This window comes from Ptiloglossa arizonensis, chromosome 5 (assembly GCF_051014685.1).
Source record: "Ptiloglossa arizonensis isolate GNS036 chromosome 5, iyPtiAriz1_principal, whole genome shotgun sequence".
Lineage (NCBI taxonomy): Eukaryota > Metazoa > Arthropoda > Insecta > Hymenoptera > Colletidae > Ptiloglossa > Ptiloglossa arizonensis.
The window spans coordinates 8486637-8507392 of record NC_135052.1 but is presented as its reverse complement, the minus strand read 5'-3'; the positions used below and the strand labels follow the sequence as shown (position 1 = coordinate 8507392).

General features: G+C 42.4%; 1 protein-coding gene across 1 annotated transcript; it reads right to left on the bottom strand.

Moving 5' to 3' along the window:
- Positions 1 to 15274: 15274 nt before the first annotated feature.
- Positions 15275 to 16624, bottom strand: Odd (odd skipped). Its single transcript, XM_076311489.1, has 2 exons — positions 16125 to 16624; positions 15275 to 15629 (listed from the first exon to the last, which is right to left on the bottom strand). The coding sequence occupies exons 1-2, from the start codon at positions 16622 to 16624 to the stop codon at positions 15275 to 15277; spliced, it is 855 nt and encodes a 284-aa protein (XP_076167604.1).
- Positions 16625 to 20756: the final 4132 nt, after the last annotated feature.

The following is a 20756-nucleotide window of genomic DNA, read 5'->3' as shown; positions in this document are numbered from 1 at the left end:
GGGCTCGGCCTCCTCTCCTTTCTCCCTTATCTTCCGCTTTGCCTCGCTCGCGTCCTCCGTGGCTTCTACTCGCTGGACCGCTTTTGTTCCACGAGAGAGCATCTCGAGTTACCTGAACGGTGTGTCCTACCGTTCGTGAACCGTCCTCTTCGTAGTCGTCGTCGTCGTCGTCGTCGTCGCTGGTTTTCATCTCTCGCGTATCCGTCTCGATCGCCAGGCCCCCGTCGACGACGATAATCCTCCCCCGCGGTCCGCAAGGTCCACCACGGTCCCTTGTTCCATTCTTTCGCGGAACGTTCACCACGCGGATCGGCTCGCCTCCTCTTTTTCGAATACCACCCATCTCCATCTCCGCGTCCCGGTCGTCGTCGCTGCCTCGTCCAACCTGTGCACACCTCGCTGCTTCCTCGTCTTCTCGTTCCCCTTCCCCTTCTGTATGAACGCCGAGGTCCATCCTCCAGCGACCGCTTCCACCTCTACCCAACAGCCACCGCCTCCTCCACCTCCACCGGCTGTGTCGCTCCACCGGCTTCCCTCTTTTCTTTCTTACAGGCACCGAATCGCGGGACCCCGCGGTTTTCAGCCCTTTCATTACGGGAATTTCTCCGTGTCTGCACGGTGTGGACACCGTCAACCCGAGCGAATCCTCCACGGGAAACACTCTACGGAGAAATCGTTCGCGTTACGGGACACGCGTTCACCAGCTTCGGGGGATGTTCGCTCGTGGAAGAAAACTCGCCATTTCTTCGATAATCTTCCTTTCGAGCGGACGAAGTCGAGGTCGAGAAGGAAACTGCGAGGAGCAGAAAGGTTCGAGGATCAGGATCGAGGATTCACTCTTTGTTCCGTTCGATTCGAAATCAGGGATTTGTAGAATTCTGGAATTCGTTATCGATAAAGTTGGAACTTATTTAGAACCCCTGACAGAGGTTGAGAAGGCAACTGCGCAGGAAGGATCGAGGATCAGGATCGAGGATTCACTCTTCGTTCGCTTTGCTTCGAAATCAAGGATTTGTAGAATTCGGGAATTCGTTATCGATAAAGTTCCAACTTATTTCGAAACTGTAGAGACTATATTTGAACCGGTTGAGACAATTTCTTAATTTATTAGTAACAAGTGTCTGTGGTAGGCTTTGGCTACCCCAGGTAAGGGGTTCAAAACTGAAGATTTTGATTACCTCAGGTAAAGATCTCTCTGTATAGCAGTAGAACGAAAGATGTATCGGGTTGTTCGGAAAGTCATTTCGTTTTTCAAAATGGAGAATATACAATTTAATGAAATGTTTATACAATCTAAAAAAATCGTGTTTCGTTTTCACCAAAAAGACGAAATCACTTTCCGAACAACCCAACATTTGCTCGTCGTCCTGAACGATGAACATCTGGTAACCCAATTTGAACACCTGTTGACCCTTGATTCGATCTTTCGATCCATTTGGATTTTATTATTTAGAGAGCTAGTCCGTTAAATGTTCGTTCCCCTTAGGATTCGTGAGCCACTCGCATCCTCGATGGTTGAAACGTTGACGACTGTACGATGTCCTAGTGTGCAGTCTTTCGGTATGGCAGCCATCTTGGCAGCTAACTCCGACACATCGTGTATTAAACGCAAATGCTTGGAATTGAACCGGAGCAAAAGTATTTTAAATTAATTTCTCCCGAGTACAATTGTTCTATATTCGCGTAGAGACCTCCAATAAATTACGATCGATTCAAAAGTGGAACATTCTCGATGATTTTGTTCTAATTTGATAATTTGTATTTCTCGGTATGCCAGACACGCGATCCGAAACGAAATATTAGAAAAAGTACGTATACATTTTCAAATCGTTCGATTGAAAAAATTGCGCCCTTTCGAATTTACCACGATCGATAAAATTCGATCCGAATTACAACCTATACAAATTTTCAAGTAGTAACAACCTCTCAACCGAATAAGGGTAGAAAGTAGTTTCGAGAAGTTTGTCGAATCCACCAACAAACAATTGACGATACATTGTTCGCTACTGCTATTGAATTGAAAAATCGTCCACCACGGAACACGTTTATTGTAATTTTATTCAACATAATGTACCAATAGTTAAAACAATAAAATGTACCAATAGTTCAACCGAATACTCTGAATAATATGTCACGAATAACGCAACGCTACAGTTAATATTCGTTTGTACCTATATAGAAGGTATAAACAAATCTTCTATAAATAAATCTGTCTAAATTTTAACTATATATAATACAGTTAAAAATTGTTTTTACCTACACAGAATCCCAGAAATCTAAAAGAACACCAATCTATTCGATGCTAAATTAATTACCAATAGAACAAACTTCCGTGCTGAATTAATTTATATTTCGACAATTACACTCGTAGATACGGCTGAGAATGAAACACAAAAGTAAAAGATCTCGCAAAAATCCACGAGCACGAAAAGTCTACATACCTAGTGTTCTGTTCGACTGGAACATCTAAAAAAAACGTTTCTATAGCTCTCGAGTGTATTCGAGCGCGGTGATTCAAAAATCAAGAAACCGTTGATACTTTGGACGATGAAAAATCGTTTATATGATCGAATACAACGATCCGATTTTTACGAGAGTAAATTCGTAAACGGTGGTTAGATATTCGTGGTTGTCGCGCGAGTTGTATATTAATAGCGCGTTCGGTGGAATCACGAATACCAGGTTCGACAGGGTGGAAATTACGCGTCGGCGGATGGACACTTCGAAACGATCTCTTTCCGGCTCGCGCCGGCGCGGGTACTTCGAAAATTGATTATCGCTCGGGCTGTAATGATCCATTACGCAGATCCAAAGCACGGCCCGAGCGGATGTAACGCCGGCGCAAACTGACAATCACTGTCTCGAGCCCCGATGAATTATGAGCCGATAATCCACGGTTGCCGCGCGTCGACCGCACAGAATTTACACGCGTTTATAGTCCACCGGAGCTTTTTCTCCGCGGACCGTGCTCCGGGTTAGAAAAGCCTCGTTTCAGAAGAAACGAGAACCATTCTTCGAGCCGTATAAGAACCAGACCCGCGAATATTTTCTCCAAAGCTACATCGATCGACCCATCGATTCCTGCGTCCGTTTTATCGACGAAAGTTTCCTCCACGGATCGTCGTATTTTATTCAATTTTTCCATTTATAATTTATATCTCGTGAAATCTTGGGGCAACGAACACGCATTATTTTATCGCAAATGGAACGTTTAATGGTATTAATGGAATTCGAAAAGGATACGGAGCGAGTATTCGAATTTTGCGAAGAGAATTAATATACTGAACCGAATTATTTAGATTCTAGTAAAGTGTATAGAAACAGGAGGTCCACGAGGTCTTTTGTTATTAATTAGGAGAATCGTTTGGTCGAATGTAGTTACAAGATACTTGTAGTATTTATCGATATCAAACTATTCCCTTTGCTTATTCTTAAAAGCCAGAGTCTCGAAGAATCGTAAAAAGAAACAGATACGTCGCCATATTTTAACGAAATGTATCTTGAATTTTTTAAAGGTAAAGGTAAATGTGCGTTTAGAAAATTTAACGAGCAAATGAGAATGAATCTCGTACTCTGACTCGACGAAACTTCGATCTAAAGTACACCGATACCACGATAAACTCTGTTCCGTTTTATTTATCGTAGAAACTATTTTTACGAAATTAGTTATCTTTGCGATACAAAATTTTCATTCCGATTGTTACATCAGTTTCTATCGTACGTTTACAATACGTAGTAAAATATGCGTGCAAACAGTAAACGATTTAAAAAAAAAAAATACAATATCATCGTCGTGCCAGATCGATACGAACTTTGTCGATTGATTAACGAAATCGCAAAAATGGAAAGTATCGGCACCGATCGGGCGTTAAAATCTCCGTAACGCGAGGAAGAACTCGTTCGTTGACGCGCGATCGAAATTTATCGAGGAGTCGGTCGTGAAAGTTCAAAAGCAACGAACGAAACGCGACAGACGGATCGTTCGCGCGGCGCGAACGCAACGAATTCGAACGGTTCGAAACCGTGGGCACCGTTTGCATCGGCGCCCATAGATGGCAGCATCGAGCGGATCCGAGCCATCCTGGAAAACATCGTGGCGCAGCGTAAGGAGCATCCGAGTCAATGAACGAATCGGCCGTAGAACGGGCGAATCGTGTCGAGCGCGTTTGCATTCGAGGGTGACACGGGCGACGTTGAGAAACTACGTGGGCCTCGAGCTGCGTGCACCGTCGATAACGAGAACACCGCGGTACCGACCGTGGCAAATCAGGAAAATAAACTAGCCAACGTTTCCCCTAGGGGAGAAACCGAATCGCTAGAGTTACGCGATCGAATTCACCGTTTGGAAAGCAAAACAGAGGTGAGAAACAAAAAAAGGAGAAAAATCGAAAAATCCGTCTCGAAACGAGGAACGAAGAAATTGACAATCTTTTGTTCCGTGAGTCTCGCGATCTCGGTTTCCTTGAACGAACGGTGAAAAAAAAAGGAAAGACGCGTTGGAAAAAATGAACGAAATGGAGTTGCAAGGAAGTGAGCCGGCGCCTGGGTCGGTCGCGAATTAGCGGCGTTTAAAAGGGAGGACCCCAACTTTCATTTTTTACGTGTTCGTTTCTCTTCCGCGCCGTCCCCTTGGCCGGCGTCTCGAGTTTAAACTATACTACTAACTAATAGCAGGCCTAGAGTGTGTTTCTACAATGTGGGCACACTGTGCACCCTGGCCGGGGCAGTTTATCTAATCGTCGGGCCGCAAAAAAGAGAGGCTGCGCACCGCCCTAACCACAGGCCATGGGCCCGCGGGGACCGTATAGTTCCTCGCCTTCCTGAATGCGCGTACGGATCTTCCGTCTGCTTCGAGGTCCCCCCATCCTTCTTTTTCCGCAAATTTATTATTGCGCGTTTAATCGTTCCTGCGAATCAAAAACCGAACGGTTGGTCGCACGGTCGTCGTATCGACCGAGTCCTTCCAGCGCAGTGGGTCAAGGAGCGACACCTGATCAAACGTTGACTCGGTTTCGCTCCAATTCGTTCATCTTTCGGACGATTTAACCGGATCTACGGTCATCAGCGTGTTCGAACACGCAAGACACGCGTTCGTACAAATTCCGTTTGGAAACGATTATTTTTCTCGTACAGTCGAGAACACTGTCCGTAATTGTTGTACAATCTTCTCTCACAGTCGTGGCGAAACCGATAGACCGTTTTATTTATCGTAGAAACTATTTTTGCAAAATTAGTTATCTTTGCGATACAACATTTTCATTACGATTCTTACATCGGCTTCTATCGTACATTTACATAGTAAAATCGAAAGCTCGAAATTGAAAGGTTGTCCACGTCGTACCGTTAGGCTAACTCGATGATAAAAGGTAAGCATAGAAATAGAAGATATCGAAAGATATCGTGTTTCGTTGTCGGCGAAGTGTCTTTAACCTCTTCGGGGAAGATCGTGTTTGGAAGAAAGGAACATTTTCACTATCAACGAATCTGTATTTAGATACCGTGCTATTTCGTTGGGAAATTCAATCATTGTTTATTCGGTGTCTTAATCGTGAGTTGCCCAACGAATCGATCGCAACGTGGCCCGTTCGATCGAACAAACGGTGAACTTCGACTTGCTTCGTTTAAAGAATTGTCAGTGGATTCGATAACCCTCTACGAGAGTAAATAAAAACGTTATTTTAACTTGAAGATGTTAATAAAGTAGAAATTAAAGATTACGTAGAACCGATGGTAAATCGCACCGAGAAATTCCCACTTCAATCACGTTTGTCTCGTTGGTCAAGAGATGGATTACGTACTTGTATCCGAGGTAACAGCTCGGTGACATTGAGTTAATTTTCCACGAATTGTACAATAAATTGTAAACTTTGATGCACGACAATTGAAACACATATCCTAAGATATCAAAGTACCAACGAATATACACAATAATTCTTAAAAAGTTCCTCCTTCGAAGAACTTTCGAGTACTCTGGACAAAGTTGCGACAACTCTTCGGACAAGTCACTTATCCCTCTGGTTCGGTCACCGGGAGCACCGAGAGTACAACAGTTAACACATTTTCAGGAGGCAGTGATAACTTTGCGAGACCCTTTTCAGGCTGTTCTTTTTTTAACAGAAGCGGCGACAACTCGCGAAAGAGAAGAAACGCAAAGTGTACGAAAACACGGTGCAGAAGATTTAAAAAATTTCATCGGCGACCCTATACAAGGGTTGAGGGAGAACCCGTTCCCTCGTCTCGCAACACCCACCGCAGACTATGGTTCTCCCTTACGCATGTGCGTAGTGTGACTCCTGGAATTCTACAGGATCCTCGGTGTACCTGTGGGACTTTGGAGGTCGCGGGGACCCTGTGACCCTTAGATAAGGCTCACGCCCTAATAAGAGGGTACACGCAAGAAACCGTGAGGGGACCATGGCAGCTTCTCTTCTTCTTCGTCTCTCTGTTGCCCGCAAATCGTAGCTCGAGGCCTCGCCTGACCGAGCGATCTAATCCACCGAGAAATCTGTGGTTAACGTTTTAGGGCAGCAAGGGTGGACCCTGGGAGCCCTCACGACATTCCACCGTCCTGACTCCCACAATTGCGAGCTCGCTATAAAACCGCTACCCCGAAATCCTCGAGCTGCCCCTTTTCCTAGCTTCGTTCTGACACCCGATTTGTCGTTTACGTGACTTTCCTAGCTCGAGATGGACATGGTTGCTTGTCCAATAGTCCTGCGTTCAAGGGTATGGTCAGTTTTGCGTATCTATCGTCGTTGGTAGTTGGTCATGGAAGCAACGAGCCTCGTTAAGGTTAGTTATCGAGTCTCTGATATATTTTGGTACCCCATATATGGGTTCGAAAACTTAACGTGGACTTGTAGATCAGTCTAATAGCCCTGTATGTAAGTGTTGGCTTAGCTTTGCTTGGCCATTGTCACTAATAGTTGCTTATAAAAGTAACAAGACTCGTCGAAGCTGGTTATCGAGTCTTTGGTATATTTTGGTACCCCATATATGGGTTCGAAAACTTAACATGGACTTGTAGATCAGTCTAATAGTCCTGTATGTAAGTGTTGGCCTACCTTTGCTTGGCCATTGTCACTAGTAGTTGCTTATAAAAGTAACAAGACTCTTCGAAGCTGGTTATCAAGTCTTTGATATATTTTGGTACCTCATATATGGGTTCGAAAACTTAACGTGGACTTGTAGATCAGTCTAATAGTCCTGTATGTAAGTGTTGGCCTACCTTTGCTTGGCCATTGTCACTAGTAGTTGCTTATAAAAGTAACAAGCCTCGTTAAGACTAGTTATAAAGTCTTCACAGGACTTTGATACACGTAGCTTATTTTAACATCCGTCTTATTGTGTACGTGTGTTCGAAAGCTCGGCGTAGACTTGCAAATTTGTCGAGTAGTTCTGTATGTGCATAAATATTCGCCTAAACGTACAAGAATATTGTTACACAACGCGACGATATTGTACAATAGAATTATTAAACGAATTAAAATTTTTCAAGTGAACCAAATAACGCAACTGTACTATTAATTAAAATTATTAAATAATGCATTAATATTTGCGCTATATTTATAGAAAATGTACCAAAGAACCGTGTAAAAGAAACAGATACGAGAAAGTTTCGCGCGTTGTATTGATTAACCGTCGCGATGTTCAACTTTGTGAAATTAATCGATTCTTGTTAAAGTGAAAGAATTTCTACGTCGGGGTTCGTAGTTACCAACAATTCCCACAATACCGCGGGAACGCAGTAAAATCACTGCCAAATAACCCAAAATTTCGTTCCTTTTTTTCTCGAGTCGGCGTCATTCTCTCCACCATTTTTATCTTTCATTAACGACAGTCACTTTCGGTTTTATTCGTCTCCCGACGCGTTCTCGCTGGGAATTTCTCGTTGTCGGAGGACCGGTACAATCACAAACACCATGAAGGAACAGTTTCCAGCAACTTACCGACCGCAGAACCAAAACCACTTAAAACGAAGAAATCTTCGCCACTTTTGTTTTTTTGGAGAACGAGATTAAACGCGAGTATTGACCCCTCTGGCCTGTACGATTGGTACCACCAAATGTTGCTACGATCCGTTGGAAATTTGTCCATAAACGAAGCACCATTGGATCTCGGTATTAAATCGTACGTTGTCGAGTTTGGACAGAAAGTTTTTCGTTAAAAAAACTGTATCATCTTACTCTTACAATATCTACTATCTTCCCTTAATTAATCTCGGCTGTCTTTCAATCGGAGATCAAATGGAAGGAATAATAATAGTTCGTCGATGGTTCTGTGTAATTTTTAAATTCAAATGAATGTCAGTGTCTACTATTTTATTTGAATAGAAAGAATGCATATCGAATTATCAACGCGATACGAATGCACCTAGAATTTCAAATACGGTTAATTCCTATGGAAATACGCAAGAAACGTGAAACAGTAAGGACTGAATATGCTTTTTTTATGGTTCACGATTGTCCGAGAGAAAAAAAATGGCAGATCGTTGTTCAAACACTCGATTTACAGACTTGGGGCTTACGTACTTGCAACGTACATCTGTTACGTCGAATAACACGGAAGCTGAGCTCGGCTAAATCGCTCGAACATATGCGAGTTTAACGGGAGTTCTAAAAAATAACTTCAAAAATCTTTGTACAGATAATAGAAACGATACTGAATTTATCAGATATTACGGAACGAGCTGTCGCAGCAGATTGCCACTAAAATCGTTATGTATATACGGACTCGTGTTTAGATCGACCGATCGCACGAAGCGATAAACACTGTCGCGCATCAGTGGGCGTATCCTAAATAGAATTGCAATCTGTCGTGTAATGCTACGTGTACGATAAAATTGTAACTCCTTTTTTTGCGCGTCGCGTTATTACACCACAATTACAAAACGATTTCGTCGATGAAATTTTTCGCGACGATTCACTCCGATTGTTAAACAGTGCTGCATCTGTGTAAAACAATGATAGCCGTGTTAGATTAAAATTCTCCGATCGAACGCAACTTTCCTACCAAAATTAACCGTTAAAGAACAAATCTTGTTCGTAGGAACGAACGCGTAAAAATAGACATTCTTCGTAAGTAGCTTATCGTTTGAGAAACTCTGTGAAATAAATAAACACATTCTCTATCTCGTTAAGTAACTAGAAATTTTGTATGCTCGTACTTATTGCGATATCTCGAAATATTAGTGCGGTTAAAAATTCACTATACCGTTAAAACCAATCGTAAACATTCGTCCCTGAAGAATAAATCCTGAAACAGAAACTCTTCTCGACGTTCAAGAATCATAACGTTGCGATTGTTCCAACTCGATTAAAATTCGATGTATATTTAATATCCATTACTCCGTTTCGGAGTTTATTTTCCATTTATTTTATTCAACGTCTTTATCGCGTATTTAAGATACATATACCAGAAAACAAGTCGTAGAAGGGCGCAGTTGAAATTGTTGCTATCGTTGAAACCCAGCCCCGATTAAATTTAATTTCGACAAGAGCGATAATCTCGTTTACACGTCTCGTTTCGTTTTCCAAGCTTGTTTCACTTTATCTCGATCCGTTTCGTGGCAGTCGTTGCGTTTCTTGCGGGGCAATCGTACGAATTGACACCTCGTTTGGAATTTTTCGTTAGAAAATAGAAACGCCAACGAGAAACGTGCGTTTCGTAGGCGATTCTGTAACAGAGAACTGTCCTCGATTTAGGAAAACGATTAGTCCTCTTCGTAGGACAAGTCACGGTGGACTTGCCGCGATACCAGGAACCGTAACGTTATGATTATTGTAATTAAATCGTCCCTGAGGGGTTTCGGTAAAGGGTACCACCAGAAGAGGCCCACCTCCCGCCTCGTGTTCTCCATCTCCGTCTAAATGTATTTCCGTTTCGCTTCCCCCCTCCTCCTCCTCCTCCTCCTCCTTCGCCTCTTTACTTTGGCTACCTGCATCGCCGAAATATCTCTTTGTATCCTTCCTCCCGCTGGAATCTTATCGAGAATTTCGAGAAGGCCGCAATTATTCTTCGCACCCCCTTCGATGATTGCTGCCCGATAAATCGTCGCGATTGTGAAATTGCGGAAAAGGAGCAATCAATCGAAGCGGTCGCGCCGGAATCGCTACACCTTCCTCGAGAAATAGTAATCTGTCTCGAGACTCGATTTAAAAACCGATCCGATAATACGCGATTCGAGTTATTATAATCGATTCGTGTGCTTGTCGTTGATACTTCTGGTACTTTTCTTTCTCGTTGTGCTCGATTGTGGGAACATTTGGTAACGTAATGAAATTAATACGATAATAATTTGGTAACGTGGCACGATGATAAAACGGTGACACCCGTGGTGGTATTTAGTTTCGAATATTGAAAATTCGGTTAACTTTTCTCTGGGATGGTACGTGGATATGTTTTCGGTTTTTCAATTATTTTGGATACCGTGACGTGGAATAATCGCTGCAATCGCGAATTTTTGTTCGTTTTCTTTTCTTTTAAGGAAATAATTCATCCACGGAGAGGTTAATTTTAAGGTACAACGTAATAAATACGATTTCATAAAACAGTATTTTCACTTCCTTGGTCGGTATGTAAATAAAAATGTTTTCCTATGTATTATTCTATTGTATAGAATAGATTTCCATATCTGTTATTATGATTAGACAGGGAAATGGTTTATAAAAGTAATAAGAAGAAATTAATGCATTTGAAATTGCAAACTGATAAGCTTCAGCTGAGAAAGGAACTTTTTCAAGTATAAAATCGCGAAATAAAATTAAACTCGTAACATAGTATAACGTATCGTTCAACGAACGCATAATACGTTTCGCAATAAAAGGGGAAAAGTATTTTAAATATTTTAATCCCCAACAAAAATTGAACAAAAAGCTCGCTATTCAATTTTAGACCATTAAATTCTCGTACCTCTTATTTTTACTCATTTGTCTTTTTCATCTAAAAAAAAAATACGCATCGAACTGATAGTAGAACACGAATGAATTGAAGAATCGCAAATAAATTTAAATCGGCGCAAGGGAAACAATGATTTAAAATTCAAAGTAAATTGTTTCGTATAAAATCTCAAAGTGATATCGAAACTGTAACGTGGCATAAAAATTAGCTTTGGAAATACCCGACAAACTTACTAATAAAAATAGTATATTTAGGACAATATTTACAAAAGTGGAAAATGTTTTGAAAATCTTAAGAAAAGAAACAAAATAAATATAAAATCACGCAATGTCCCGTATGAATGAAAATGGGAAATGGTCAGTATATTGTACTATATTGATATGGTACTATATTTGTAACAATATTTACGAGAGTGGAAAATGTTTTGAAAATCTTGAGAAAAGAAATAAAACAAATATAAAAACCCCACAGTGTCCCGTATTAATGAAAATAGGAAATGGTCACAATAATATATTTGTAACAATATTTACGAGAGTGGAAGATGTTTTGAAAATCTTGAGAAAAGAAATAAAAGAAATACAAAATCGCGCAATGTCCCGTATCAATGAGAATGGGAAACGGTCAGTTGTTTCTATGAAACGGCGAGCACGTACGCGTTCGTACAACTTCCAATACGTATCGAAAACAAAATAAAAGGGGAACCGAAAATATTAATCAACCCATACAAGAAAACGAGACGAGTGTCGCAACAATGATCCCGAGTGGCCGCGATGATGAAAAAGCACATAGGTCAGTTCGGGCTGTTTACCCGGTTTTTCATTATGCTTTATTGGCCCCGGAGGGTGTGGAAATTAATTAAAGCTAAACAGTGCTAACTGCACGGCAAGCAGGTTAACTGCTGGCCATTGTTGGGCAAACGTGATAGTTCGGCAAGTAGAACTAAACGCTAACGGTGTGCGTAATAAAGGTCGCTGAAAAGAGGTTGCAAAGGGATGCCCGGAGGGTCGCGTACCTTCGCAAAATTAATTCCAGAAAGGACACATCTGCGATTCTTCATTGTGAACGTAACTAAAAGGTTTATAATGGCAAGTATACACATTTTCGAGGTCTTATCTTTTCGGTACTATCGCTATTACTTTTACACGTTTATTATTTCCCCACTTTTTACGGTAAACGTCCAAATTTTCCTTGAATTCGCTGGCATTGTTTAAATTCGAGTCCGAGGTTGCTCAATTTTTTTCGAAAAATTGTATACAGTGGAGTGTACGTTGTCGTTTCGTGACGGTCAATGTTTCTGGTAAATTTTACGAGAAATTAACAGTTATTTTATACTTGATAATTGTAGTTTCCTATTTTCTTGCGTTTAAATTTCTTTTGTAGGTTCAGGCAAGAGGTGGCGTGTATCTAATCGTGAAATTAGTAACGAAATGAAACGCAATACTATGTAACATGTAGAAAGCTAATAAAGTAACGTGTTTTTAATTCGAGGTATTAAATTGGCAAGGCAAGTATTTATTAGCGCAACTAATTTCTTCTCGTATTAAATAACGAACAAGAAAGATTTGTGGAATAAAAATATTTTTCCGACGATAATTTTACAGAATTTAAATTTCACGGATATTCATCAGTAAAACTTTCAATGTTACTGCAGCTACTTGGAGCGAGAAAAGAAAAATTAAAAAGAAGGAGTACGACAAGGATAATAATATATTAATACCAGGTGAGCAGTTTCTTTGAATTAATTTCTATTTCCAATCAATAACAACAATATTTAAATATACATTATAATAGACTAGGCTGACAGTATCCTCCTATTTCACCTCTTTTTGGTATGACTACGCGATAACACGCATTCTTTGACTTCCAAACACTCGAACTCACGATTACACAACACTTTTAATTACTTAATTAGAACACTCGTGCGATCCTTGCGCATCGAATAAGACTAACGGCGAACGAATCGAACGAGAACACGAAACGAGAGGCCAAGGTGTCTACGAGAACACCCTCAACGAGTGATTAACTACGACAAACGTGTACAATGCACACTCTCGCATGGAGATTGCTCCGAAAATCACGCAACGTGAACAATCCGTTCGAAATAAATCACCACCAACGTCGAAATTGCGCGGTGCGTTCTCTTTTCGTTGATATTGCCGACGCCTCCGATAGAAATTCAAGAAACGTCCAAAAGTCGGATTCTCGAGGTCTCCGAAAGGCAAAAATTAAGAGAAAAAAAAGAAAATCGACCTTTAGGGACGAGAGACAACCGTGTCCCTACCTAGTAACTCTATCCAACCGAGAATTGAATTTCATCCGAAAAAAACGTGGAAACATTGAAAGAAATTTATCTTCGAAGCGATCGTTCGCGCGCGTCCAGGAGAGTTTCTCTCTCGAGCGTTCTCCTCGCGCTGGTACACGCAACCTCGAACCACGACTGTCTCGAATTACATAATGGTAACGCGTTAAATTACCGAGAAGAGACTCTCCGGGTCGTTGAATAAAAGCCACAATAGTTTGCTCCGTGTAACGAGGGAAACGCGACAACTTCCACGAGCGTTTCAGGTATAAACTATCTGTATGTACAAGGACGTGGGTGGTCCACGGGGTATCGGGAGACCTTTTCCTAGATTAAAATTGTGGGGGGAAAAGGAGAAAGAAAGATGGAAAGAAGAAGAAGAAGAAGAAGAAAAAGAAAAGATCTTCGGGACACTATTTACAAGTCACTGGTGAGAGACGGGTGGACGAAAGGGAGGGAAGGTGGCGTAGGTAACCACCAGGAGGTGTCCCTAGTCCCGGGTGTCCTTATCTGATCGAGAATTCCTAATTTTCTCGCGGGGAAACGAAACCGGAGGAGAGGGATGGTAGGTACACGGGGCAGGAAACTCGATTTACGTCTCGATAGAGGAAAACACCTTGCGGCTTCCTGGGACCGATCGTTGTCTGGGCCCAGAGTGACCAATTATTTTGACGCCTCGAGAGAGATACACCGACGCCTCGTTATTCACGAGACGGAGGCGCACGAAACGCGTCTGCCGGGTTCTTTTCGAGGGCTTCGTTTTCACTTTCCGCTTTCGGACCTTATCGCCGGAGATTCTTCTCAACCCTCCACGTAACCGGAATTTTCTTCTTTTTTTTTTTCTTTTTTTTTTTCTTTTTCGTCGCTTCGTGAAGACACGTTTCGATTCAACGTTCGGATAATCGTACTCTTGAGTGCGATCGAACACCCATTCCGGTGGCGCGTTTCGAACGAAATTATCGGGCATCGAGGTTGTACAAAATGCTAGTAAATGTAAACGTTTTGTAATCCGGGGATGTGACCGAACGGTGGCGCACCTTTCGAACAAAATTACCGAGCGTTGAATTCGTACAAAATGTGAATCGAATGCGTGTAATCCTGAAAGTATAATTGAACAGCGATTGTGAAAGTGACTATGCGAAGGTTCCAATTAAATTATCGTGCGTCGAATTTACCGAACATGTAAATCGATGCAGATGTACGTAATTCAAAGGGTATCGTCGATCGGAGAGTACAACGTTAAAGTACAACGATCGAAGCGATGATTCAACGATGGAATACCAGTGGAGAATACGAGAAATAGTTTCTCGCTGGTTATTTTGAGATCGGGATTAATCAATTATAAAATCGAGTCCAGAGGTAACGACAGCTGGTTTTCTCTCGGGGCAGTCGATGAAAATCTTCGTCGAAAGACGCGAAGAGCGTATTCTTCCTCGGTCTATTCAGCGACTAACTACTTTACAGTTAAATATAAGTACACGATTATTTACAGGTGAACGAGAAGAAGGAAGAAGGTGGACCTTCGTGCGTTCCTTCTTCCGCGCGATACGAACAAAGTTGAGCCGAATAACTTAAACAAACCCATATTTACAACGCGACGTATGATACATCCTCCGTTCAACGTGCTTCGTTCGTACTCCTCGATCGCAATGCGTATCGTTACGTCGAAGACTAACGATTTCCTGTCAGTCGTAGCTAACAAAATCGAATCGTCCGCTTTGGTTCGAAGCTACTTCAAACTACTCGGAGTTCCCGACGATATCGACGCGGTAAACGAAAACCGTGACGAATGGTAGTATCGAGATCGATCCGAAAACGTGATCAGGTGTTACGAGATTTTCGAAATCTCGTCGAGAGTTCATCAGAATCGATCTTGAACGCGAGCGATACGAAATTCCCATGAAATCGTTCGTAATTCAAATTTCCAAGGATCCGAAGATCCAAACTTGCGTTTCCGTTTTGAGAATCGATCCTTCGAATACGAATCGAGCACGCTGATCCGGCACTCTTTGAAACGAGCGTACCGTTAACGATTGAGAAATTTCAAGAAAAAAAAAAGGGAAAAAAAAGAATCGTTCAACGTCTCATGATATCCTCTATACTGAAACCGAGCTTAGGAGCAGCGGTGGTGGTCCTTTGAATCGGGATCAGACCGCTCACCCTCTCCGCCATCTGCTTGACGGTGGTGGAGGTGGCGATCCTGGACTCTGTCGTCACCGGTGCCTCGATCCTCAGATCCTGAGGGACGTCCGTGTGCGTGAGAAGGTGAGTCTTCAGGTTGCTCCTCTGATTGAAGCTTCTGGCGCAGACCGGACATTTGTGCGGGGACTCCTCCATGTGCAGGATCTTGTGCACGGCCAGAGTCCTGCTCTGACAGAATCCTTTCCCACACTCGCTGCATTTAAAGGGCTTCTCCTTGCTGTGGATATACCTGGAAAAGAAACATCGATCGTCACTACCTCGTTCTCTGCTTTACAGACTCTAGAAACCGGCTGCAACGAAGATCGTTCCTCGAGGTTTTTCGAACGCGAAGATACGTAACGCGATTTTGAGCTTCGATCGATCTCGTTAACGACTGTCGCGAAAATAGCGAGCGATCAACGACGGAGATCTATCGAGAACGTTCGTAGATCGTGAAAAGTTCAAATTGCTACGCTTCGAAACGCAGCTTGCAAAGTTAGCTCCGCGTAAACGTTACAATTATCAACGCGCGACGACTCTCGACAGTATCGAAACCGGATCGACCCTTTGAAAAACACACTACGTCTACGCACTGTGAACACAAGACCCTTTAAAACGTATCCTCCCGAAGTATCACCGTAAGTAACAAAGTATCTACGATCCGGTTCTCACGAGCAACGAAAATCACCTCCTCGTGGACAGCCAAGGTTTCACGAGAACGGAGACACAATCCCGTCGAACTCACCGATGATCCCTGAGATGATCCTGTCTGCGGAACGCTTTCCCGCATATGTCGCAGGAGTAGGGTCGCTCGTCGGTGTGCGTCCTCTCGTGTATCAGGAGGTTGTAGCTCTTGGTGAACTGTCGGTTGCAGAACTTGCAGATGAACTGTTTCTTCGGTCTCTGACCGGGCAGTCGTCTGGTGAGAAACGAGGCGGGCGGTGGTACCGGGATCGCTGGATGTAGACCCTGGTGACTCTGATGGTGATAAGGATGCGGGGACGAGGTTTGGGGGCAACAACCCCTGACGGCGAGTAACGCGGCACCGCGTAGCCAATTGTCGAGGAACGCTGCCTGGTAGCCGACGTTTTGACCGTTCGGTGGTTGTTGAACGAATCTCCCCGCCAGCTGCTGGGATCTGATCCACCTGGGGGACGTGATCGGCAGCTGGTGCTGGTGGTGCATCGATCTGTCGAGGGTGGGCGGTGTGTGCGGGGGTGTGAGCGGCTCCATCTTCGCCTCCATGCTCGGCTAGAACGTGGAGTTGGCGCGAGGCCGATCCCCGGATTCGATGGTTCGCGCGCGCGATTCCCGATTGATTATTATCTCCTCTGTACGCACGTATTCTCCTGGCAAGTGGTGCGGTGGTTAGCCGGTGCTTTGGTACGGGCGACGAGGCGCTCGTCTCACGGCTCGCGTGTGTTTACTTATGGTTGGTTCGCGAGGCCCAAAATACGGGACACGGTCGGGTCGGGTCGGTTCGGGTGGTCGTGTGCGCGCGGTGACGGCTGGAAATGTTCCGCGAAGGAAAAAAGACCAAGACGACGTTGCCACGAGAGTCGGCGCAATACTAAATGCCAACAGGCAGTCGTGGAGGTTCCAGGGTCGCCGCTTACCTGGCGCCAAGGGGACACGGTGGCTCCTCCTACCGTGCCCTGAACGCTGGATACGCCGGTTGGCGGCTCGACTTCCACAGGGGCGGAGCTTCCGGGTCAGGGTGACCCCTCCGGGCGTCGCGACGCTCGTCCACCGACGGACGTCCCTTGCACGCCCGAACGCTTCCAAGCTTCCATCGCTTTTGGCGAGGATTCCCCGCTTCACCGGGTTTCGGCGCCCGGATTCCGCCGCTGCTGCTTTTACGCTCCGAATTGGCGTTACGCGAGCGCCGAGCAGCGTCTCGCGACGTCCTCGCAACAAAATCGGACGTTTCGTTTAAGAAAACGTCATCGATCCGCGTGCGTGCCCGATGCTTTAACTTATCAATTGACAGTGTTTCCCGTGAGATGCATTTAAAAAGACCTCTGTTCTTTATTACTTCTAGAAACAAATAATTATTTGAGTGACTACTTTTCAACATCTTGACAAATATTTGGACATTCTTCGAATGTAAGGTTCGTGACACTCTTCTCGCGATTCGTCCGAGGGAGGGTTCGTCGAGGAGATATTTTGGATCGAAAATTCAGGATTTTTTTTCCAACGAAGGAACAATCGAAACGGAGTGAAAATTAGCGGGTGCACGCCTTGCGCAACGTAGAATTTTTTAAATTTAGGGAAATAGAAGAATTAATTTCTCGATCAGTATTCGTGTAATGGCTGTTGAGAACAACTAAACTTTACATTCGAAGAATGTCCAAATATTTGTCAAGTTGTTGGAAAGTAGTTACTTTAATGATTATTTGTTTTTAGAAATAATAAAGAACAGAGGTCTTTTTAAATGTACCTTATGGCAAACACTGTTAGTTCGTAAGTTAAAGCGTTAGGCACGTACGAAGACCGATCGCATTTTCTTAAACGAAATGTCCAATGTTTTATGACAAATTTCGGTGCAGCAATGAATTTTGAGAATAAAAGTATCAAGGTTCGTCCATCTTAAATTCAATAATTCACGAAATTCCGAAGAATCACCGATAGCGCGTCAATGGTTCCTTGAACAGTTACACGCACACGCGCCATGACAGTTCGAAGATGACAATTCTAATAATTTAGTACCCGAACATCTCGAAAACTATTACCTTCGAAATAAATGTACCTTCGTACTTTTATTCGATTAAATATATAATTTGGGAACGTGCTGTACCTTATTACTTTCCATTCGATTATTGTGTTTTACGATAAATAAAATCAACGGTGAATATTTCGTAAAACGTTCACTATTCGTTAACTTTCTTTTTCGGTCTGTTTTAAAGTTTAAGTGTTTCGTTGAACGATCTGAACCGTGTCTTTAAAAAAAAGTTAGAAACTGTGACTAGTAGCTACGTGTTTTTAATCAATTTTCTAGGGAAACGAACTCAACGACAATCATTTCTAGAACCATGATTCATTTAGTTCTTATACCCTTTACCAGATACAAGTGACAAGCCACTCTTACGTTAACTTTTTAATTTATGATTTGATTTTCGGAATCGATGTAACTCAAATACCGTATGACACATTTGCGTAATCCTTCGTATTTTGGAAACCGATTCCTCGATTTTGTACATTTGCAATAAACAACTATGCACTATAGAGAACTAGTAAGATGAAAAGGGCACTTCACTCGCTCCGTTTGTCCCCATTTTGACTCATAATCGTCGTTTATAGGCCTCTAGTTGCACGCATCGACAACAAATAAGACGATTTCCATATCTACGAAGAGTATATTTATTTTGTTTTATTATATATTGTTCTCATTAACTCTGTTACGAACTTCTTTGAACTCAATTTATCATTTTCTATCTCTATTTGGTCCGAGTGTTTGACCACTGGTGACTAGGGTTCATGTCCCTGCTGAACGTTGGAGCGATTGTTTGGAAACTTGAGACGGTTTATGGTTACAAGCAATCCTAGGCTCTTGAAGACAGAAAGATCTTCTAAAAAACACACGCCACGCAACAGAGCGGGGAAAACAAATTATTTCTATAAAATCGTTACAATTATTTATTCTTATTTTGGTATTACAGACTAAACTAAATTGCGTTCCAATTTATTTTCATCAGTATAAGAGAACCAAATTAATAGTAACGTTTCTTTGAATATATTCCGAAAAGTAACATTTTTTTTATTAAATATACACGTACGTAATTGATGCACCGATAAAATTCTATCTCGCTCGATCTCGTTACATCGATACTCTCTCTTCGATACCTAAACCCATTTGTAGCCTTTAGGTCACATTTTTCGTGAAGGTTTCCCTTCGTGACAAAATCGACCGATATCGAAAATACGTACAAAATGGTGATAAAGCTCAACCGTAGCCAATCGGATCCTCGTTTCTTAAGTTCGCCAACTTGCCAACTCATATAAAAATCACACCTATGCTCGAGTATTTGCACTTATTCGAATAAAAAAAATTGCTCCGAGTCAACGATTCGTTCGAAGTACCTCGAACGATGGTCGACTCTGGACTAGATCCGAAAGCAGCGGTGTTTCGTTGTCTCGATTGAAACAAAGCGTAAACAGTAGATGTAATTTATGTCCGTCAGACGTCAGGGGGGGAAGGTCTGTCATAAATCAATAAGGACACGTTGCGAAAACAGAGTCGATTAATCGACAAGGGCATCAAGGAGCTTCGCAAGCGACAGCAACACGTTTCGTTTTCGAACGGTATTAATTGGAACGTGCTGTGGCTTTTTCTCGCTTGTTCGACAGCACGGGCGACCTTCTTTTTTCGTGGCTCTTCATAATACTGGCCTTCCAGTCAAGATTGCCTCCGTAATCTCATTATACGCTAACGATGTAACGCAGCATGATATTTTGAACGCCGCCGCTACCGATTCCTCGGCATCTGGCCACGGACGAGCAATTTTACTCGACTTAACGTACAACGAATTCATTAACAATCGAATTTTGATCACGGTAACCCTTAGATGGTTTTAATTCGGTCAATTATTGGAGCAAAACCTGAAGAAGGGCCTGATTCGTTCGATCGAATGTTTTGATGGTTTATATCTGGTCAATTATTGGAGTAAAATCTGAAGAAGGGTCTGATTCGTTCGATCGAATGTTTTGATGGTTTTTATCTGGCCAATTATTGGAGTAAAACCTGAAGAAGGGCCTGATTCGTTCGATCGAATGTTTAGATGGTTTTTATCTGGTGAATTATTGGAGTAAAATCTGAAGAAGGGCCTGACTCGTTCGATCGAATGTTTTGATGGTTTTTATCTGGTCAATTATTAAAATAACACCCTAAGAAGCGTTTGATTTATTCGATGGAATGTTTAGGTGATTTTTATCTTGTCGATTATTAGAGTAAAGTTTAAAGGAGGGCTTGAGCGTGTGAGTGAAACGTGAGTATCGATAAAGACAATCGTTGCATTAAAAATTGCTCTCACTATCAATAATAGAGAAATTATTATCGCGCAATGAACACTGTCTCGTATTAGAGAAAGATTTTCACTAACAACGTCTACTTTAACCGATTGCGTTACTATTTTGTTCTCTTATCCCAACGGAGAACGTCCTTGTAGAGTATCTTTTATCTTGTTGAAACATTTTTTTACAACGATCAAAGACAATGCCGAACGTATCATTTAGAAATTTTCAATGTACACGTGCAGAAATAATAATAACATCGTAACATTGAAAATTGCTTTATCGTTATTGAAAAAGATCGATTAATTTGGACGACTAACTTCGAAACGTATCAGTTTAAACACTTTCTCTGTAACAATGGATCGAA